The sequence below is a fragment of the Petromyzon marinus genome, chromosome 75 (assembly GCF_048934315.1).
Source record: "Petromyzon marinus isolate PM22_M1 ecotype Great Lakes invasive population chromosome 75, UKy_Petmar_22M1.pri1.0, whole genome shotgun sequence".
Classification (NCBI taxonomy): Eukaryota; Metazoa; Chordata; class Hyperoartia; order Petromyzontiformes; family Petromyzontidae; genus Petromyzon; species Petromyzon marinus.
In genome coordinates, this window is record NC_133741.1 from 5557162 (window position 1) to 5581487 (window position 24326).

At 50.6% G+C, this 24326-nt stretch overlaps 2 protein-coding genes across 2 annotated transcripts in view; both read right to left on the reverse strand.

The window, feature by feature from the left end:
• Positions 1-13450, reverse strand: part of LOC116937040 (uncharacterized) — a 55171-nt gene extending 41721 nt beyond the window's left edge. Inside the window, exons 1-2 of the transcript XR_012930843.1 lie at positions 13226-13450; positions 5739-5838 (exon numbers count right to left, since the gene is read on the reverse strand). The gene's annotated coding sequence lies outside the window, so the exon portion shown is untranslated. The remainder of the gene's footprint in view (positions 1-5738; positions 5839-13225) is intronic.
• A 2440-nt stretch (positions 13451-15890) lies between these two features.
• Positions 15891-24326, reverse strand: part of LOC142907151 (uncharacterized) — a 43700-nt gene continuing 35264 nt past the window's right edge. The window contains exon 10 of the mRNA XM_076056344.1: positions 15891-16083. Coding sequence (XP_075912459.1) covers positions 16079-16083 — 5 coding nt within the window. The 3' untranslated portion in view covers positions 15891-16078. The remainder of the gene's footprint in view (positions 16084-24326) is intronic.

The following is a 24326-nucleotide window of genomic DNA, read 5'->3' on the forward strand; positions in this document are numbered from 1 at the left end:
ACAGTACACACACACACACAGTGTACACACAGTGTACTCTCCTACACACACACACACACACAGTGTACACAGTGTACACACAGTGTACACACAGTACACACACACAGTGTACACAGTGTACACACACACACACAGTGTACACACACAGTACACACAGTGTACACACACAGTGTACACACAGTACACACACACAGTGTACACAGTGTACACACACACACAGTGTACACACACAGTACACACAGTGTACACACACAGTGTACACACACACACAGTGTACACACACACAGTGTACACACACACAGTGTACACACACACACAGTGTACACACACAGTGTACACACACACAGTGTACACACACACAGTGTACACACACAGTGTACACACAGTGTACACACATTGTACACATACACAGTGTACACACACACACACAGTGTACACACACACACAGTGTACACACAGTGTACTCTCCTACACACACAGTGTACACAGTAAATAGTGTACACACACACAGTGTACTCTCCTACACACAGTGTACACACACACACACACACAGTGTACACACACAGTGGACACACAGTACACACACACAGTGTACACAGTGTACACACACACAGTGTACACACACAGTACACACAGTGTACACATAGTGTACTCTCCTACACACAGTGTACACACACACACACAGTGTACACATAGTGCAAACATAGTACACACACACAGTGTACACACACAGTACACACAGTGTACACATAGTGTACTCTCCTACACACAGTGTACACACACACACACACAGTGTACTCTCCTACACACAGTGTACACACACACACACACAGTGTACACAGTGTACACACACACAGTGTACACACACACACACAGTACACACAGTGTACACAGTGTACTCTCCTACACACAGTGTACACACACAGTATACACACACAGTGTACACACACACAGTGTACACACAGTACACACACAGTGTACACACACAGTGTACTCTCCTACACACAGTGTACACACACAGTACACACAGTGTACACAGTGTACACACACACAGTGTACACAGTGTACACATAGTACACACAGTGTACTCTCCTACACACACAGTGTACACACACACAGTGTACACACACACAGTGTACACACACACATAGTACACACACACACAGTGTACTCTCCTACACACACAGTGTACACACAGTGTACTCTCCTACACACAGTACACACACAGTGTACACACAGTGTACACAGTGTACACACACACACACAGTGTACACACACACACACACAGTGTACACACAAAGTGCACACAGTGTACACACACAGTGTACACACAGTACACACACACAGTGTACACACAGTGTACACACAGTGTACACATAGTGTACTCTCCTACACACACAGTGTACACACACAGTGTACACACAGTACACACACAGTACACACACACACACAGTGTACACACACGCAGTAAACACACAGTGTACACACACACAGTGTACACACACAGTACACACAGTACACACACAGTGTACACACACAGTACACACACAGTGTACAAACACAGTACACACAGTGGACACACACAGTACACACAGTGTACACACACAGTACACACAGTGTACACACACAGCACACACACAGTACACACAGTGTATACACAGTACACACACAGTACACACAGTGTACACACACAGTACACACAGTACACACAGCACACACACACAGTACACACACAGTACACACACAGTACACACACACACAGTGTACACACACAGTACACACAGTATACACAGTACACACACAGTACACACACAGTACATACACACAGTGCATACACACAGTACACACACAGTACACACAGTACACACACACAGTACACACACAGTACACAGTACACACACACAGTACACACAGTACACACACACAGTACACACACAGTGTACACACACAGTACATGCACACACAGTGTACACACACAGTACACACACACAGTACACACAGTACACACACAGTACACACACACAGTACACACACACAGTACACACAGTACACACACACACAGTACACACACAGTACACACACAGTACACACACAGTACACACACACAGTACACACAGTACACACACAGTACACAGTACACACACAGTACACACAGTACACACACAGTAGACACACAGTACACACACAGTACACACACACAGTACACACACAGTACACACACACAGTACACACACAGTACACACACACAGTACACACACAGTACACACACACAGTACACACACAATACACACACAGTACACACACAGTACACACACAGAGTACACACACAGCACACGCACAGTACACACACTGTACACACACACAGTACACACACAGTACACACAGTACACACAGTACATACAGTACACACACAGTACATACAGTACACACACAGTACACACACACACACAGTACATACAGTACACACACAGTACACACACACAGTTCACACACAGTACACACACACACAGTACACACACAGTACACACACACACAGTATATACACACAGTACACACACAGTACACACACACACAGCACACACACAGTACACACAGTGTATACACAGTACACACACAGTACACACAGTACACACAGTGTACACACACAGTACACACAGTACACACAGCACACACACACAGTACACACACAGTACACACACAGTACACACACACACAGTGTACACACACAGTACACACAGTATACACAGTACACACACAGTACACACACAGTACATACACACAGTGCATACACACAGTACACACACAGTACACACACACAGTACACACACAGTACACAGTACACACACACAGTACACACACACAGTACACACACAGTGTACACACACAGTACATGCACACACAGTGTACACACACAGTACACACACACAGTACACACAGTACACACACACAGTACACACACACAGTACACACAGTACACACACAGTACACACACACACAGTACACACACAGTACACACAGTACACACACAGTACACACACACAGTACACACACAGTACACAGTACACACACAGTACACACAGTACACACACAGTAGACACACAGTACACACACACAGTACACACACACAGTACACACACAGTACACACACACACAGTACACACACAGTACACACACACAGTACACACACAGTACACACACAGTACACACACAATACACACACAGTACACACACACAGTACACACACAGAGTACACACACAGCACACGCACAGTACACACACTGTACACACACACAGTACACACACAGTACACACAGTACACACAGTACATACAGTACACACACAGTACATACAGTACACACACAGTACACACACACACACAGTACATACAGTACACACACAGTACACACACACAGTTCACACACAGTACACACACACACAGTACACACACAGTACACACACACACAGTATATACACACAGTACACACACAGTACACACACACACAGTAAACACACACAGTACACACAGTACACACACACACAGTACACATACACACAGTACACACACACACACAGTACACGCACAGTACACACACACAGTACACACACAGTACACACAGTACACACACAGTACACACACAGTACACAGCATGTAGGGTGAAGGCTGTAGTAGTGAAGGCTGTAGTGGTGAATGCTGTAGGTGTAGTGAAGGCTGTAGTAGTGAAGGCTGTAGTAGTGAAGGCTGTAGTAGTGAAGGCTGTAGTAGTGAAGGCTGTAGGTGTAGTGAAGGCTGTAGGTGTAGTGAAGGCTGTAGTAGTGAAGGCTGTAGTAGTGAAGGCTGTAGGTATAGTGAAGGCTGTAGTAGTGAAGGCTGTAGTAGTGAAGGCTGTAGTAGTGAAGGCTGTAGGTGTAGTGAAGGCTGTAGTAGTGAAGGCTGTAGTAGTGAAGGCAGTAGGTGTAGTGAAGGCTGTAGTAGTGAAGGCAGTAGGTGTAGTGAAGGCTGTAGGGGTGAAGGCTGTAGTAGTGAAGGCTGTAGGTGTAGTGAAGGCTGTAGGTGTAGTGAAGGCTGTAGGTGTAGTGAAGGCTGTAGTAGTGAAGGCTGTTGTAGTGAAGGCTGTAGTAGTGAAGGCTGTAGTAGTGAAGGCTGTAGTAGTGAAGGCTGTAGGTGTAGTGAAGGCTGTAGTAGTGAAGGCTGTAGTAGTGAAGGCTGTAGTAGTGAAGGCTGTAGGTGTAGTGAAGGCTGTAGTAGTGAAGACTGTAGGTGTAGTGAAGGCTGTAGTAGTGAAGGCTGTAGTAATGAAGGCTGTAGTAGTGAAGGCTGTAGTAGTGAAGGCTGTAGTAGTGAAGGCTGTAGGTGTAGTGAAGGCTGTAGTAGTGAAGGCTGTAGTAGTGAAGGCAGTAGGTGTAGTGAAGGCTGTAGTAGTGAAGGCTGTAGTAGTGAAGGCTGTAGTAGTGAAGGCAGTAGGTGTAGTGAAGGCTGTAGTGGTGAAGGCTGTAGTAGTGAAGGCTGTAGGTGTAGTGAAGGCTGTAGTAGTGAAGGCTGTAGGTGTAGTGAAGGCTGTAGTAGTGGAGGCTGTAGGTGTAGTGAAGGCTGTAGGTGTACTGAAGGCTGTAGTAGTGAAGGCTGTAGCAGTGAAGGCTGTAGGTGTAGTGAAGGCTGTAGTAGTGAAGGCTGTAGTAGTGAAGGCTGTAGTAGTGAAGGCTGTAGTAGTGAAGGCTGTAGGTGTAGTGAAGGCTGTAGTAGTGAAGGCTGTAGGTGTAGTGAAGGCTGTAGTAGTGAAGGCTGTAGTAGTGAAGGCTGTAGGTGTAGTGAAGGCTGTAGTAGTGAAGGCTGTAGTAGTGAAGGCTGTAGTAGTGAAGGCTGTAGGTGTAGTGAAGGCTGTAGTAGTGAAGGCTGTAGTAGTGAAGGCTGTAGTAGTGAAGGCTGTAGTAGTGAAGGCTGTAGCAGTGAAGGCTGTAGTGGTGAAGGCTGTAGTAGTGAAGGCAGTAGGTGTAGTGAAGGCTGTAGGTGTAGTGAAGGCTGTAGTAGTGAAGGCTGTAGTAGTGAAGGCTGTAGTAGTGAAGGCTGTAGTAGTGAAGGCTGTAGTAGTGAAGGCTGTAGGTGTAGTGAAGGCTGTAGTAGTGAAGGCTGTAGTAGTGAAGGCTGTAGGTGTAGTGAAGGCTGTAGGTGTAGTGAAGGCTGTAGTAGTGAAGGCTGTAGGGGTGAAGGCTGTAGTAGTGAAGGCTGTATGTGTAGTGAAGGCTGTAGTAGTGAAGGCTGTAGTAGTGAAGGCTGTAGGTGTAGTGAAGGCTGTAGTAGTGAAGGCTGTAGGTGTAGTGAAGGCTGTAGTAGTGAAGGCTGTAGGTGTAGTGAAGGCTGTAGTAGTGAAGGCTGTAGGTGTAGTGAAGGCTGTAGGTGTAGTGAAGGCTGTAGGTGTAGTGAAGGCTGTAATAGTGAAGGCTGTAGGTGTAGTGAAGGCTGTAGTAGTGAAGGCTGTAGGTGTAGTGAAGGCTGTAGTAGTGAAGGCTGTAGTAGTGAAGGCTGTAGTAGTGGAGGCTGTAGTAGTGAAGGCTGTAGGTGTAGTGAAGGCTGTAATAGTGAAGGCTGTAATAGTGAAGGCTGTAGTAGTGAAGGCTGTAGTAGTGAAGGCTGTAGGTGTAGTGAAGGCTGTAATAGTGAAGGCTGTAATAGTGAAGGCTGTAGTAGTGAAGGCTGTAGTAGTGAAGGCTGTAGTAGTGAAGGCTGTAGGTGTGATCCTCACCTGCATGGCATTTGTTACAGCAGTAGTCCAGGTAGGGGAATTCATTTCCTGTGCAAGTGGAGATCTGGGCCCAGGTGGAGCAGATCAACACACAGCTCACCTGCACACACACACAGACACACACAGTGAGACACACACACACAGTGAGCCACACACACAGTGAGACACACACAGACACACACAGTGAGACACACTCACACAGTGACACACACACACAGTGAGACACACACACACAGTGAGACACACACACAGTGAGACACACACACAGTGAGACACACACACACAGTGAGACACACACACACACACAGACACACAGTGAGACACACACACAGTGAGACACACACACACACAGACACACACAGTGAGACACACACACAGTGAGACACACACACACACACAGTGAGACACACACACAGACACACACAGTGAGACACACACACACAGTGAGACACACACACAGTGAGACACACACACACATAGTGAGACACACAACAACAACCGCCATTCGCCACTAAGTGGCGGTGACATCACCACAACGCTTGTGCCAGGCTATGTGCACCCTGAGGCCACGTGAAGTGTCGAACGCCCGCTGGCAGGAGGTCACGGGGCAGACCCAGGTGCCACGGGTCGACTGACTGAGATGACTGGCTGATGCACCACCTGTGCCCCCTACTGTGCCAACCTGCTGTGCTTTAGCCACCCGGCGCTCCGCTCGTTGTTGTGAGCGTCGCTCCTCCGCCCTCCGTTGTTGTTGGAGGGCGACTGCCTCCAACTGCCCAGTAGCATCCTTCACGAGCCTCCTCCACAGAGGCCGATCTTGACACCGCTGGTACCAGTCATCGGCAAGTCCACTCAGCTCCACGTCCTCCTGTACCACATCACTCCATCTCTTCTCTAGCCCGTGCTGCGCCCGCTTAGCCCCCTCAATCCGGCCGAACAAAAGCTGTTTCGGCATGCGTTGGCTGGGAATGCGGGCTACATGACCCAGCCATCGCAGCCTTGCCCGCCGGAGGAGCTCACCGATGGGACTTTGTCCAGATCTTTCAAGGATTTGTGAGCTCCTCACACAATCAAGCCTGATAAACCCCAGGATGGATCGTAGGCAGGCCAGCCTAAATGTTTCCAACTGGCGAAGATGTTTCATTAGGGGGATCCACGTTTCACAAGCATAGAGAAGGGAGGGAATGACCGTGGCCGACAAGACCTGAAGCTTAGTGCGGAGCGACAGACCAGGTAGCTTCCGCACAGCGTTACACAACCGATGAAAAGATATTGCCGCTCGACTGATGCGGAGTGAGACCTCTGCTGTTAAACCGGAGACGGTCATAAGCACACTGCCCAGGTATGGGAAACTCTCCACTCTCTCCACAACTCCCCCATCACTGATTGGGAGTTGTGGGGGTGGAGTGTCCGATGGTACAAAATACCCAGCCAGTTGCTTAGTTTTGGTGGGGCTGATGGTAAGGCCCCATCTCTTAGTGGCACGCTCCAGTCTCAGCAGCAGCGTCTCCAACTCCGCCTCTGAAGACATCCCTGTCGCACCCCAAGGTGTACAGGGAATGGCTCTGACTCCCAGCCATGTAGTTTTACTCGGGCCCGCTCACCATCATGAAGGTCCTTAATGATCGTGAGCAGAGGGTCAGGTACTCCAAAAGCACGAAGAACAACCCAGAGCCCAGGCCTACTGATGGTATCATAGGCCTTGACCAGGTCAATAAACCAGAGATGTAGGTCTTGCTGGAATTCCCTACACCTCTGCTGTAGCAGATGGACAGAAAATATGCTATCTGTGCAGGACCGCCCTTTCCTGAAACCGCATTGGGGCTCCGCAAGCCTCTCCTCAGCGTGCCTGGCAAGGGGATGTTGAATAATCCTTGCCAGGACCTTTCCCGGCACACTGAGGAGTGAGATGCCCCTGTAGTTGTTACAGTCTGTGCGGTCACCCTTCTTAAAGAGGGGGACCACCAGGGCATCCTTCCAATCCTGTGGAACCCATCCAGTGGTCCAGACTGTTGTTATGATGTCATATAGGGCAGTCTGTGCACAAACGCCACCCTCCCTCAGCATTTCGCTTGTGAGATCATCTCAGCCCGCTGCCTTTCCTGGTCTCAGACTCCGGATCGCCTTCAGTACTTCCTCAACAGATGGCACCTCAGCCAGCCACTCAAAGGGGGTGACTTCTTCCAATATTTATTGCATCGCAGCCTCAGCAGGGTCATCCTCCCCTTGTGCCACGATGTTTTCCAGGCTGAGGGATTTTCCCTCCCCCAGGACCTCACAGAAATGCTCAGAAAATCTGCAAACCTGTTCCTGGGGGTCAGAGATTGGATCACCGTTTTTTCCCCTAATGATGGTAATAGGTGTGGCGCTGCAGGTTACTTTTTTGATGGAGTTAAATAAAGATTTGTGATCACGGGCCACTGAGGCAGACTCCATCTCCTCAGCAACCCGCAACCACCACCCATCCTTGCAGCGCCTCACGGCTCTCCGAACCTCCGAGCGAAGGCTGCGGTAAGCCTTCTCATTCTCTGATGTGGGATTCTGTAGCCGATGACAGTGGGCCTGTCGCTTTATCTCTACCATCCTGAACACCTCCTCTGTCAGCCAGGGTCTCTGGGGAGGTCTGGACCACGTACCCAAAGCAGCCATTGCAGCTACATGAGTCACAGCCCTAAACCTCGCCCATTTACCCTCGACATCAGGAGGAGTGGGGGACGATGCCAATCCCAGCCGCAAGCGATGATGAAATTCTCACTTGCAACTTTCATCAGATAACTCAGACCAGGCCACCTTAGGTTGGAATGGGGTCCTGGGTGTACACCCACCACCGGAGTGTAAGAATGGCAGGCGCATCTTACAGATGACTAGTCAATGGTCAGAGGGCAGATCAGCTCCACGGTAGGCCCTGGTGTCAAGGACAATGGCTCGCATCCGCTGGTCCGTCACTATGCAGTCCAGCAGATGTTCTTGCTTGGACCCGGCATGCATCCATGATGTTGTGTGGATGCGCCGATGCCGGAACAGCGTCTTGGTAATTACAAGCCCATGGGCTGCACAAAAATCTACCAGCCTCCTGCCGTTGTTATTGAGCTGATCTGGCCCATGCCCTCCAATCACTCCAGACCAGGTGCCAGCATCATGACCAACTCGGGCATTGAAGTCACCCAACAAGATGACTCTATCCCGAGGGGCCACTTTCGCCAGCACCTGTGACAGGAGGTCATAGAAGGCATCTGACTCATCGGCCTTGCCTGCATCCCTCCACGGATGTTCGTCTTCGGTGGGGGCATAAGTAACCACGACCACCACTCCTCGCCTCCGTTGATGGGAAGGCGAGCCCAAAGTAGCCTGGGGCTTACAGCTTCCCACACCTCACCGCCACGCTTCCACGCCCCCTTCATTCTTTTGTTCAGAAGAAGAGCCACACCCTGTTGTTTGGCAGTCTGCTGCCCCGAGTAGAGGACTGTCCACCCCTCACGGTGGCAGGAGCCAGAGCCAGTCCACCGGACACATACACACACAGTGTACACACACATACACACATACATACACACACAGACACAACAACAACCGCCATTCGCCACTAAGTGGCGGTGACGTCACCACGACGCTTGTGCCAGGCTATGTGCACCCTGAGGCCACATGAAGTGTCGAACGCCCGCTGGCAGGAGGTCACGGGGCAGACCCAGGTGCCACGGGTCGACTGACTGAGATGACTGGCTGATGCACCACCTGTGCCCCCTACTGTGCCAACCTGCTGTGCTTTAGCCACCCGGCGCTCCGGTCGTTGTTGTGAGCGTCGCTCCTCCGCCCTCCGTTGTTGTTGGAGGGCGACTACCTCCAACTGCCCAGTAGCATCCTTCACGAGCCTCTTCCACAGAGGCCGATCTTGACACTGCTGGTACCAGTCATCGGCAAGTCCACTCAGCTCCACGTCCTCCTGTACCACATCACTCCATCTCTTCTCTAGCCCGTGCCGCGCCCGCTTAGCCCCCTCAATCTGGCCGAACAAAAGCTGTTTCGGCATGCGGTGGCTGGGCATGCGGGCTACATGACCCAGCCATCGCAGCCTCCCCTGCCGGAGGAGCTCACCGATGGGACCTTGCCCAGATCTTACAAGGATTTGTGAGCTCCTCACACAATCCAGTCTGGTTAAACCCAGGATGGATCGTAGGCAGGCCAGCCTAAATGTTTCCAACTGGCGAAGATGTTCCATTAGGGGGGTCCACGTTTCGCAAGCGTAGAGAAGGGAGGGAATGACCGTGGCCGAGAAGACCTGAAGCTTAGTGCGGAGCGACAGACCAGGTAGCTTCCACACAGCGTTACGCAACCGATGAAAAGATATTGCCGCTCGACTGATTCGGGGTGAGACCTCTGCTGTTAAATTGGAGCCAGTCATAAGCACACTGCCCAGGTATGGGAAACTCTCCACTCTCTCCGCAACTGCCCCATCACCGATTGGGAGTTGTGGGGGTGGAGTGTCCGATGGTACAAAATACGCAGGCAGGTGCTTAGTTTTGGTGGGGCTGATGGTAAGGTCCCACCTCTTAGTGGCACGCTCCAGTCTCAGCAGCAGCGTCTCCAACTCCTCCTCTGAATGAGCAGCTATTACCAAATCATCAGCATACATAACGTGGTTGAGCAATAGGGAGCCATCCCTTGACCGCACCCGGGCGTCGATCAGCCTCCCATTATATCTGTACCATATGGAGATTCCCCCGGTACAGCTATTGAAGGCTTCACGAACTACGTGGTCAAAATAGATGTTAAATAATGTGGGAGCCAGAGGACATCCCTGTCGCAACCCAAGGTTAACAGGGAATGGCTCTGACTCCCGGCCACGTAGTTTTACCCGGGCCCGCTCACCATCATGAAGGTCCTTAATGATTGTGAGCAGAGGGTCAGGTACTCCAAAAGCACGAAGAACAACTCAGAGCCCAGGCCTACTGATGGTATCATAGGCCTTGACCAGGTCAATAAAGCAGAGATGTAGGTCTTGTTGGAATTCCCTACACCTCTGCTGTAGCAGACGGACAGAAAATATGGCATCTGTGCAGGACCGCCCTTTCCTGAAACCGCATTGGGGCTCCGCAAGCCTCTCCTCAGCGTGCCTGGCAAGGTGATGCTGAATAATCCTTGCCAGGACCTTTCCCGTTGGAATTCCCTACACCTCTGCTGTAGCAGACGGACAGAAAACACAGACACACACACAGACACACACATACATACACATAGACACACTGTGTGTGTTTGTGAGTGTATGTGTGTCTGTGTGTGTGTGTATGTGTGTATGTGTGTACACTGTATGAATGTGTGTGTATGTACACTGTATGTATGTGTGTATGTATCTGTATGTGTGTGTGTATCTGTGTGTGTGTATGTGTCTGTGTGTATACACTGTATGTGTGTGTATGTATGTGTATGTATGTGTGTGTACACTGTGTATGTGTGTATGTGTGTCTGTGTGTGTATGTGTGTACACTGTATGTATGTGTGTATGTCTGTGTATGTGTGTATGTGTGTGTATACACTGTATGTGTGTGTATGTGTGTACACTGTATGTATGTGTGTGCGTATGTGTGTGTATGTGTGTGTATACACTGTATGTGTGTGTATGTATGTCTGTGTACACTGTATGTGTGTGTATGTGTGCATGTATGTGTGTATGTATGTGTGTGTGTATGTGTGTATAAACTGTATGTGTGTGTATGTGTACACTGTATGTGTGTGTACACTGTATGTGTGTGTGTATGAGGGTGTGTACACTGTATGTATGTGACTGTATGTGTGTACACTGTATGTGTGGGTGTGTACACTGTATGTGTATGTGTGTATGTATGTGTGTGTATGTGTGTACAATGTGTATGTGTGTGTGTACACTGTGTGTGTGTATGTGTGTACACTGTATGTATGTGTGTGTCTGTGTATGTGTGTATGTGTGTATACACTGTATGTGTGTGTATGTGTGTACACTGTATGTATGTGTGTGCGTATGTGTGTGTATGTGTGTATACACTGAATGTGTGTGTATGTATGTCTGTGTACACTCTATGTGTGTGTATGTGTGCATGTATGTGTGTATGTATGTGTGTGTGTATGTGTGTATAAACTGTATGTGTGTGTGTGTGTATGTGTACACTGTATGTGTGTGTACACTGTATGTGTGTGTGTATGAGGGTGTGTACACTGTATGTATGTGACTGTATGTGTGTACACTGTATGTGTGGGTGTGTACACTGTATGTGTATGTGTGTATGTATGTGTGTGTATGTGTGTACAATGTGTATGTGTGTGTATGAGTGTGTGTACACTGTGTGTGTGTATGTGTGTACACTGTATGTGACTGTATTGGTGTCTGTGTGTACACTGGATGTGTCTATGTGACGGTATGTGTGTGCAATGTCTGTGTGTGTACACTGTAGGTGTGTGTATGTGTGTATGTATGTGTGTACGTATGTGTGTGTATGTGTGTATACAATGTATGTGTGTGTATGTATGTGTATGTATGTGTATGTGTGTACACTGTATGTATGTGTGTGTACACTGTATGTGTACACTGTATGTGTGTACACTGTATGTGTATGTGTGTGTACACTGTATGTGTGTACACTGTATGTGTGTACACTGTGTGTGTGTACACTGTATGTGTGTACACTGTGTGTGTGTACACTGTGTGTGTACACTGTGTGTATGTGTGTGTACACTGTGTGTATGTGTGTGTACACTGTATGTGTGTGTACACTGTATGTGTGTACACTGTATGTGTGTACACTGTATGTGTGTGTACACTGTGTGTATGTGTGTGTACACTGTGTGTATGTGTGTGTGTACACTGTGTGTATGTGTGTGTGTCTGTGTATATATGTGTGTACACTGTGTATGTGTGTGTTTACACTGTGTGTATGTGTACACTGTATGTGTATATGTGTATGTGTGTACACTGTGTGTGTGTGTATGTGACTGTATGTATGTCTGTGTATGTGTGTACACTGTATGTGTGTACACTGTGTGTGTATATGTGTGTGTACACTGTGTGTATGTGTGTGTGTATACACTGTATGTGTGTGTGTCTGTGTGTGTGCACACTGTGTATGTGTGTGTGTATGTGACTGTACGTGCGTGTGTGTGTATGTATGTGTGTACAGTGTGTACGTGTGTATGTGTGTGTTTACACTGTGTGTATGTGTGTGTGTATGTGTGTATGTATGTGTATGTGACTGTATGTGTGTGTGTGTCTGTGTGTGTGTCTGTATGTGTGTGTACACTGTGTGTGTGTATGTATGTGTACACTGTGTATGTACAGTATGTATGTCCGTGTGTGTACACTGTGTGTGTATGTGTGTACACTGTGTGTATGTGACTGTATGTATGTGTGTGTCTGTGTGTACACTGTGTGTATGTATGTGTGTATGTATGTGTGTACACTGTGTGTGTGTGTACACTGTGTGTATGTACTGTATGTACAGTGTGTGTCTGTCTCCCCTCACCGCCGCCACCAGACAAGCCCCTCGCCATTCCCTGCCAGCCGCCATCGCCTCCTCCTCCTCCTCACATCTTACACCGCCTCTCTCTCTCTCTCTCTTGTTTGTTGTTGTTGTGTTTGTTGTTGTGTCAACGAGAGCGGGAACCCCAAACGGGACCAAGTCGCCTTACAAAGTCACTCGCAAAACAAAAATCTCGTTCGACTTCCGGCGCGGTGACGTCACGCGGCAGTTTGCCCATCGACGCGATGACGTCACCCGGAGGCGGCCTAACGACGCGGTGACGTCATCCGGCTGCGGCCTGCCCACTGCGACGACGTCATCCCGGCCAGCGGTCTTAACGACGCGATGACGTCGTCAGGCGAGCTGCCTTCCGACGCGATGACGTCATGCAGCGGCGGCCTTCCGAGACTCATAGAGACCCACACTCATAGAGACTCATAGAGACCCACACTCATAGAGACCCACACTCAGAGAGACTCATAGAGACCCACACTCATAGACACTCATAGAAACCCACACTCATAGACACTCATAGAGACTCATAGAGACCCACACTCACAGAGACTCATAGAGACCCACACTCACAGAGACTCATAGAGACCCACACTCACAGAGACTCATAGAGACCCACACTCATAGAGACCCACACTCATAGACACTCAGAGACCCACACTTATAGAGACCCACACTCATAGACACTCATAGAGACCCACACTCAGAGACTCATAGAGACCCACACTCAGACACTCATAGAGACCCACACTCATAGACACTCATAGAAACCCACACTCATACACTCATAGAGACTCATAGAGACCCACACTCACAGAGACTCATAGAGACCCACACTCATATAGAGACCCATAGAGACCCACACTCATAGACACTCAGAGACCCACACTCATAGACACTCATAGAGACCCACACTCATAGACACTCATAGAGACCCACACTCATAGACACTCATAGAGACCCACACTCATAGACTCATAGAGACCCACACTCATAGACACTCATAGAGACTCAAAGACCCACACTCATAGAGACTCACACTCATAGACACTCATAGAGACCCACACTCAGACACTCATAGAGACCCACACTCATAGAGACTCATAGACCCACACTCATAGACACTCATAGAGACCCACACTCATAGACACTCATAGACATCCACACTCATAGACACTCGTAGACATCCACACTCAGACACTCATAGAGACCCACACTCATAGACACCCACTCATACACTCATAGACACCCACACTCATAGACACTCATAGACTCACTCACACTCATAGACACTCAGACACCCACACTCAGACACCCTCAGACACCCACACTCAGACACCCTCACTGAGACACTCATAGACACCCACACTCATAGACACCCCCACTCAGAGACCCATAGAGACTCACACCCATAGAGACCCACACTCATAGACACCCACAGGACACACTACAGACAGAGACACCACAGGACACACTACAGACAGAGACACCACAGGACACACTACAGACAGAGACACCACAGGACACACTACAGACAGAGACACCACAGGACACACTACAGACAGAGACACCACAGGACACACTACAGACAGAGACACCACAGGACACACTACAGACAGAGACACCACAGGACACAGACACCACAGGACACAGACACCACAGGACACACCACAGACACACCACAGGACACACTACAGACACCACAGGACACACCACAGACACACCACAGGACACACCACAGGACACACCACAGGACACACCACAGGACACACCACAGGACACAGACACCACAGGACACACCACAGGACACAGACACACCACAGGACGCACTACAGACCACAGGAGACACTACAGGACACAGAGACACCACAGGACACAGAGACACCACAGGACACACCACAGGACACAGGAGACACCACAGGACACACCACAGGACACAGGAGACACCACAGGACACACTACAGGACACAGGAGACACCACAGGACACACTACAGGACACTACAGGACACACTAGAGACACCACAGGACACACTACAGACACCACAGGACACAGAGACACCACAGGACACACTACAGAGACACCACAGGACACCACAGGACACAGACACCACAGGACACACTACAGAGACACCACAGGACACACTACAGAGACACCACAGAGACACCACAGGACACACCACAGGACACAGGACACTACAGGACACACCACAGGACACACCACAGGAGACACCACAGGAGACACCACAGAGACCACAGGACACACAACAGGAGACACTACAGGACACACCACAGGACACAAAGACACTACAGGAGACACTACAGACCACAGAGACCACAGGACACACTACAGACACCACAGGAGACACTACACACACCACAGGACACACCACAGGACACAGACACACTACAGACACACTACAGACACACTACAGGACACACCACAGACACTACAGACACTACAGGACACACCACAGGAGACACTACAGACACACTACAGGACATAGAGACACCACAGGACACCACCAGAGACACTACAGACACCACAGGACACACTACAGAGACACCACAGACACACCACAGGACACAGACACACCACAGACACTACAGGACACACCACAGGACACCACCAGAGACACGAATTCTGCCGCGAGAGATTTTTTTGGTGCCTCTTTTATTAAATCGGTGCACGGGCGACGGGGTACAGAAAGGTCGCGACCTTTGCTTGCTCGCCACCAATCCACGCCCACCTCGCCACCCCCCCCACCACCCACCCCCCCACCCACAGATGACCTCTCGGTGACCTCTGGGTGACCTCTCGAGTGTCCGTAGCCGTCTCCTCCACCTCAATCTGGTGGGGGGTCGGGGGGGTGGGTGGGGGAGAACGGAGAGAGGTTAAAGGTTAGGTGGGGTGGGTGGGGTTCACGATGGCAGTGCTGAGTCTGTGGGTGGCAGTGCTGAGTCTGTGGGTGGCAGTGCTGAGTCTGTGGGTGACAGTGCTGAGTCTATGACAGTGCTGAGTCTATGGGTGACAGTGCTGAGTCTATGACAGTGCTGAGTCTATGACAGTGCTGAGTCTATGGGTGACAGTGCTGAGTCTGTGGGTGACAGTGCTGAGTCTATGGGTGACAGTGCTGAGTCTGTGGGTGACAGTGCTGAGTCTATGACAGTGCTGAGTCTATGGGTGGCAGTGCTGAGTCTATGACAGTGCTGAGTCTGTGGGTGACAGTGCTGAGTCTATGGGTGAGTGCTGAGTCTGTAGGTGACAGTGCTGAGTCTATGACAGTGCTGAGTCTATGACAGTGCTGAGTCTATGACAGTGCTGAGTCTGTGGGTGACAGTGCTGAGTCTGTGGGTGGCAGTGCTGAGTCTGTGGGTGGCAGTGCTGAGTCTATGGGTGGCAGTGCTGAGTCTGTGGGTGGCAGTGCTGAGTCTGTGGGTGGCAGTGCTGAGTCTATGACAGTGCTGAGTCTACGGGTGACAGTGCTGAGTCTATGGGTGACAGTGCTGAGTCTACGGGTGACAGTGCTGAGTCTGTGGGTGGCAGTGCTGAGTCTATGACAGTGCTGAGTCTATGGCAGTGCTGAGTCTATGACAGTGCTGAGTCTATGGGTGACAGTGCTGAGTCTACGGGTGACAGTGCTGAGTCTATGACAGTGCTGAGTCTATGGGTGACAGTGCTGAGTCTATGGCAGTGCTGAGTCTATGACAGTGCTGAGTCTATGGGTGACAGTGCTGAGTCTGTGGGTGACAGTGCTGAGTCTATGGGTGACAGTGCTGAGTCTATGGCAGTGCTGAGTCTATGACAGTGCTGAGTCTATGGGTGACAGTGCTGAGTCTATGGGTGACAGTGCTGAGTCTACGGGTGGCAGTGCTGAGTCTATGACAGTGCTGAGTCTATGGGTGACAGTGCTGAGTCTACGGGTGACAGTGCTGAGTCTATGACAGTGCTGAGTCTATGGGTGACAGTGCTGAGTCTATGGCAGTGCTGAGTCTATGACAGTGCTGAGTCTATGGGTGACAGTGCTGAGTCTGTGGGTGACAGTGCTGAGTCTATGGGTGACAGTGCTGAGTCTATGGCAGTGCTGAGTCTATGACAGTGCTGAGTCTATGGGTGACAGTGCTGAGTCTGTGGGTGACAGTGCTGAGTCTATGGGTGACAGTGCTGAGTCTATGGGTGACAGTGCTGAGTCTATGACAGTGCTGAGTCTGTGGGTGACAGTGCTGAGTCTATGACAGTGCTGAGTCTATGACAGTGCTGAGTCTATGGGTGGCAGTGCTGAGTCTATGACAGTGCTGAGTCTATGACAGTGCTGAGTCTATGACAGTGCTGAGTCTATGGGTGACAGTGCTGAGTCTATGGCAGTGCTGAGTCTATGACAGTGCTGAGTCTATGGGTGACAGTGCTGAGTCTGTGGGTGACAGTGCTGAGTCTATGGGTGACAGTGCTGAGTCTATGGCAGTGCTGAGTCTATGACAGTGCTGAGTCTATGGGTGACAGTGCTGAGTCTGTGGGTGACAGTGCTGAGTCTATGACAGTGCTGAGTCTATGGGTGACAGTGCTGAGTCTGTGGGTGACAGTGCTGAGTCTATGGGTGACAGTGCTGAGTCTGTGGGTGACAGTGTTGAGTCTGTGGGTGACAGTGTTGAGTCTATGACAGTGCTGAGTCTGTGGGTGACAGTGCTGAGTCTATGACAGTGCTGAGTCTATGACAGTGCTGAGTCTATGGGTGGCAGTGCTGAGTCTATGACAGTGCTGAGTCTGTGGGTGACAGTGCTGAGTCTATGGGTGACAGTGCTGAGTCTATGACAGTGCTGAGTCTGTGGGTGGCAGTGTTGAGTCTGTGGGTGGCAGTGCTGAGTCTGTGGGTGGCAGTGCTGAGTCTGTGGGTGGCAGTGCTGAGTCTGTGGGTGGCAGTGCTGAGTCTATGGGTGACAGTGCTGAGTCTATGACAGTGCTGAGTCTATGACAGTGCTGAGTCTGTGGGTGACAGTGCCGAGTCTATGACAGTGCTGAGTCTATGACAGTGCTGAGTCTATGACAGTGCTGAGTCTACGGGTGGCAGTGCCGAGTCTATGACAGTGCTGAGTCTATGACAGTGCCGAGTCTATGACAGTGCTGAGTCTATGACAGTGCTGAGTCTGTGGGTGACAGTGCTGAGTCTGTGGGTGACAGTGCTGAGTCTATGGGTGGCAGTGCTGAGTCTATGACAGTGCTGAGTCTGTGGGTGACAGTGCTGAGTCTGTGGGTGACAGTGCTGAGTCTATGGGTGACAGTGCTGAGTCTATGGCAGTGCTGAGTCTATGACAGTGCTGAGTCTATGGGTGACAGTGCTGAGTCTGTGGGTGACAGTGCTGAGTCTATGGGTGACAGTGTTGAGTCTATGACAGTGCTGAGTCTGTGGGTGACAGTGCTGAGTCTATGACAGTGCTGAGTCTATGACAGTGCTGAGTCTATGGGTGGCAGTGCTGAGTCTATGACAGTGCTGAGTCTGTGGGTGACAGTGCTGAGTCTATGGGTGACAGTGCTGAGTCTATGACAGTGCTGAGTCTGTGGGTGGCAGTGTTGAGTCTGTGGGTGGCAGTGCTGAGTCTGTGGGTGGCAGTGCTGAGTCTGTGGGTGGCAGTGCTGAGTCTATGGGTGACAGTGCTGAGTCTATGACAGTGCTGAGTCTATGGGTGACAGTGCTGAGTCTATGACAGTGCTGAGTCTATGACAGTGCTGAGTCTATGACAGTGCTGAGTCTGTGGGTGACAGTGCCGAGTCTATGACAGTGCTGAGTCTATGACAGTGCTGAGTCTATGACAGTGCTGAGTCTACGGGTGGCAGTGCCGAGTCTATGACAGTGCTGAGTCTATGACAGTGCTGAGTCTATGACAGTGCTGAGTCTATGACAGTGCTGAGTCTATGGGTGGCAGTGCTGAGTCTATGACAGTGCTGAGTCTGTGGGTGACAGTGCTGAGTCTGTGGGTGACAGTGCTGAGTCTATGGGTGACAGTGCTGAGTCTATGGCAGTGCTGAGTCTATGACAGTGCTGAGTCTATGGGTGACAGTGCTGAGTCTGTGGGTGACAGTGCTGAGTCTATGGGTGACAGTGCTGAGTCTGTGGGTGACAGTGTTGAGTCTATGACAGTGCTGAGTCTGTGGGTGACAGTGCTGAGTCTATGGCAGTGCTGAGTCTATGACAGTGCTGAGTCTATGGGTGACAGTGCTGAGTCTGTGGGTGACAGTGCTGAGTCTATGGGTGACAGTGCTGAGTCTATGGCAGTGCTGAGTCTATGGCAGTGCTGAGTCTATGGGTGACAGTGCTGAGTCTGTGGGTGACAGTGCTGAGTCTATGGGTGACAGTGCTGAGTCTGTGGGTGACAGTGTTGAGTCTATGACAGTGCTGAGTCTGTGGGTGACAGTGCTGAGTCTATGACAGTGCTGAGTCTATGACAGTGCTGAGTCTATGGGTGGCAGTGCTGAGTCTATGACAGTGCTGAGTCTGTGGGTGACAGTGCTGAGTCTATGGGTGACAGTGCTGAGTCTATGACAGTGCTGAGTCTGTGGGTGGCAGTGTTGAGTCTGTGGGTGGCAGTGCTGAGTCTGTGGGTGGCAGTGCTGAGTCTGTGGGTGGCAGTGCTGAGTCTATGGGTGACAGTGCTGAGTCTATGACAGTGCTGAGTCTATGGGTGACAGTGCTGAGTCTATGACAGTGCTGAGTCTATGACAGTGCTGAGTCTATGACAGTGCTGAGTCTGTGGGTGACAGTGCCGAGTCTATGACAGTGCTGAGTCTATGACAGTGCTGAGTCTATGACAGTGCTGAGTCTACGGGTGGCAGTGCCGAGTCTATGACAGTGCTGAGTCTATGACAGTGCTGAGTCTATGACAGTGCTGAGTCTATGACAGTGCTGAGTCTATGGGTGGCAGTGCTGAGTCTATGACAGTGCTGAGTCTGTGGGTGACAGTGCTGAGTCTGTGGGTGACAGTGCTGAGTCTATGGGTGACAGTGCTGAGTCTATGGCAGTGCTGAGTCTATGACAGTGCTGAGTCTATGGGTGACAGTGCTGAGTCTGTGGGTGACAGTGCTGAGTCTGTGGGTGACAGTGCTGAGTCTATGGCAGTGCTGAGTCTATGACAGTGCTGAGTCTATGGGTGACAGTGCTGAGTCTGTGGGTGACAGTGCTGAGTCTATGGGTGACAGTGCTGAGTCTATGGCAGTGCTGAGTCTATGGCAGTGCTGAGTCTATGGGTGACAGTGCTGAGTCTGTGGGTGACAGTGCTGAGTCTATGGGTGACAGTGCTGAGTCTGTGGGTGACAGTGTTGAGTCTATGACAGTGCTGAGTCTGTGGGTGACAGTGCTGAGTCTATGACAGTGCTGAGTCTATGACAGTGCTGAGTCTATGGGTGGCAGTGCTGAGTCTATGACAGTGCTGAGTCTATGACAGTGCTGAGTCTATGACAGTGCTGAGTCTATGGGTGACAGTGCTGAGTCTATGGCAGTGCTGAGTCTATGACAGTGCTGAGTCTATGGGTGACAGTGCTGAGTCTGTGGGTGACAGTGCTGAGTCTATGGGTGACAGTGCTGAGTCTATGGCAGTGCTGAGTCTATGACAGTGCTGAGTCTATGGGTGACAGTGCTGAGTCTGTGGGTGACAGTGCTGAGTCTATGGGTGACAGTGCTGAGTCTGTGGGTGACAGTGTTGAGTCTGTGGGTGACAGTGCTGAGTCTATGACAGTGCTGAGTCTGTGGGTGACAGTGCTGAGTCTATGACAGTGCTGAGTCTATGACAGTGCTGAGTCTATGGGTGGCAGTGCTGAGTCTATGACAGTGCTGAGTCTGTGGGTGACAGTGCTGAGTCTATGGGTGACAGTGCTGAGTCTATGACAGTGCTGAGTCTGTGGGTGGCAGTGTTGAGTCTGTGGGTGGCAGTGCTGAGTCTGTGGGTGGCAGTGCTGAGTCTGTGGGTGGCAGTGCTGAGTCTGTGGGTGGCAGTGCTGAGTCTGTGGGTGGCAGTGCTGAGTCTATGGGTGACAGTGCTGAGTCTATGACAGTGCTGAGTCTATGACAGTGCTGAGTCTATGACAGTGCTGAGTCTATGACAGTGCTGAGTCTACGGGTGGCAGTGCCGAGTCTATGACAGTGCTGAGTCTATGACAGTGCCGAGTCTATGACAGTGCTGAGTCTGTGGGTGACAGTGCTGAGTCTGTGGGTGACAGTGCTGAGTCTGTGGGTGACAGTGCTGAGTCTGTGGGTGACAGTGCTGAGTCTGTGGGTGACAGTGCTGAGTCTATGACAGTGCTGAGTCTATGACAGTGCTGAGTCTATGACAGTGCTGAGTCTATGACAGTGCTGAGTCTATGACAGTGCTGAGTCTATGACAGTGCTGAGTCTATGACAGTGCTGAGTCTGTGGGTGACAATGCTGAGTCTATGACAGTGCTGAGTCTATGGGTGACAGTGCTGAGTCTATGGGTGACAGTGCTGAGTCTATGGGTGACAGTGCTGAGTCTATGACAGTGCTGAGTCTGTGGGTGACAGTGCTGAGTCTATGACAGTGCTGAGTCTATGACAGTGCTGAGTCTATGACAGTGCTGAGTCTATGACAGTGCTGAGTCTATGACAGTGCTGAGTCTATGACAGTGCTGAGTCTATGACAGTGCTGAGTCTATGACAGTGCTGAGTCTATGACAGTGCCGAGTCTATGACAGTGCTGAGTCTATGACAGTGCTGAGTCTATGACAGTGCTGAGTCTATGACAGTGCTGAGTCTGTGGGTGACAGTGCTGAGTCTGTGGGTGACAGTGCTGAGTCTGTGGGTGACAGTGCTGAGTCTGTGGGTGACAGTGCTAAGTCTATGACAGTGCTGAGTCTATGACAGTGCTGAGTCTATGACAGTGCTGAGTCTATGACAGTGCTGAGTCTATGACAGTGCTGAGTCTATGACAGTGCTGAGTCTATGACAGTGCTGAGTCTATGACAGTGCTGAGTCTGTGGGTGACAGTGCTGAGTCTGTGGGTGACAGTGCTGAGTCTGTGGGTGACAGTGCTGAGTTGGTGGGTGACAGTGCTGAGTCTGTGGGTGACAGTGCTGAGTCTATGGGTGACAGTGCTGAGTCTGTGGGTGACAGTGCTGAGTCTATGACAGTGCTGAGTCTGTGGGTGACAGTGCTGAGTCTATGGGTGACAGTGCTGAGTCTATGACAGTGCTGAGTCTGTGGGTGGCAGTGTTGAGTCTGTGGGTGGCAGTGCTGAGTCTGTGGGTGGCAGTGCTGAGTCTGTGGGTGGCAGTGCTGAGTCTATGGGTGACAGTGCTGAGTCTATGACAGTGCTGAGTCTATGACAGTGCTGAGTCTGTGGGTGACAGTGCCGAGTCTATGACAGTGCTGAGTCTATGACAGTGCTGAGTCTATGACAGTGCTGAGTCTACGGGTGGCAGTGCCGAGTCTATGACAGTGCTGAGTCTATGACAGTGCCGAGTCTATGACAGTGCCGAGTCTATGACAGTGCTGAGTCTATGACAGTGCTGAGTCTATGACAGTGCTGAGTCTATGACAGTGCTGAGTCTGTGGGTGACAGTGCTGAGTCTGTGGGTGACAGTGCTGAGTCTGTGGGTGACAGTGCTGAGTCTGTGGGTGACAGTGCTGAGTCTATGGGTGGCAGTGCTGAGTCTATGACAGTGCTGAGTCTGTGGGTGACAGTGCTGAGTCTGTGGGTGACAGTGCTGAGTCTGTGGGTGACAGTGCTGAGTCTATGGGTGACAGTGCTGAGTCTATGGGTGACAGTGCTGAGTCTATGGGTGACAGTGCTGAGTCTATGACAGTGCTGAGTCTATGACAGTGCTGAGTCTATGACAGTGCTGAGTCTATGACAGTGCTGAGTCTATGACAGTGCTGAGTCTGTGGGTGACAGTGCTGAGTCTATGACAGTGCTGAGTCTATGACAGTGCTGAGTCTATGACAGTGCTGAGTCTATGACAGTGCTGAGTCTATGACAGTGCTGAGTCTGTGGGTGACAATGCTGAGTCTATGACAGTGCTGAGTCTATGGGTGACAGTGCTGAGTCTATGACAGTGCTGAGTCTATGGGTGACAGTGCTGAGTCTATGGGTGACAGTGCTGAGTCTATGACAGTGCTGAGTCTATGACAGTGCTGAGTCTGTGGGTGACAGTGCTGAGTCTATGACAGTGCTGAGTCTATGACAGTGCTGAGTCTATGACAGTGCTGAGTCTGTGACAGTGCTGAGTCTATGGGTGACAGTGCTGAGTCTATGACAGTGCTGAGTCTATGACAGTGCCGAGTCTATGACAGTGCTGAGTCTATGACAGTGCTGAGTCTGTGGGTGACAGTGCTGAGTCTGTGGGTGACAGTGCTGAGTCTGTGGGTGACAGTGCTGAGTCTATGACAGTGCTGAGTCTATGACAGTGCTGAGTCTATGACAGTGCTGAGTCTGTGACAGTGCTGAGTCTGTGGGTGACAGTGCTGAGTCTGTGGGTGACAGTGCTGAGTCTGTGGGTGACAGTGCTGAGTCTATGGGTGACAGTGCTGAGTCTATGACAGTGCTGAGTCTATGACAGTGCTGAGTCTGTGGGTGACAGTGCTGAGTCTGTGGGTGACAGTGCTGAGTCTGTGGGTGACAGTGCTGAGTCTGTGGGTGACAGTGCTGAGTCTGTGGGTGACAGTGCTGAGTCTGTGGGTGACAGTGCTGAGTCTATGGGTGACAGTGCTGAGTCTATGACAGTGCTGAGTCTATGACAGTGCTGAGTCTATGACAGTGCCGAGTCTATGACAGTGCCGAGTCTATGACAGTGCCGAGTCTATGACAGTGCCGAGTCTATGACAGTGCCGAGTCTATGACAGTGCCGAGTCTATGACAGTGCCGAGTCTATGACAGTGCTGAGTCTATGACAGTGCCGAGTCTATGACAGTGCCGAGTCTATGACAGTGCCGAGTCTATGACAGTGCTGAGTCTATGACAGTGCCGAGTCTATGACAGTGCCGAGTCTATGACAGTGCTGAGTCTATGACAGTGCTGAGTCTATGACAGTGCCGAGTCTACGGGTGACAGTGCTGAGTCTATGACAGTGCTGAGTCTATGACAGTGCTGAGTC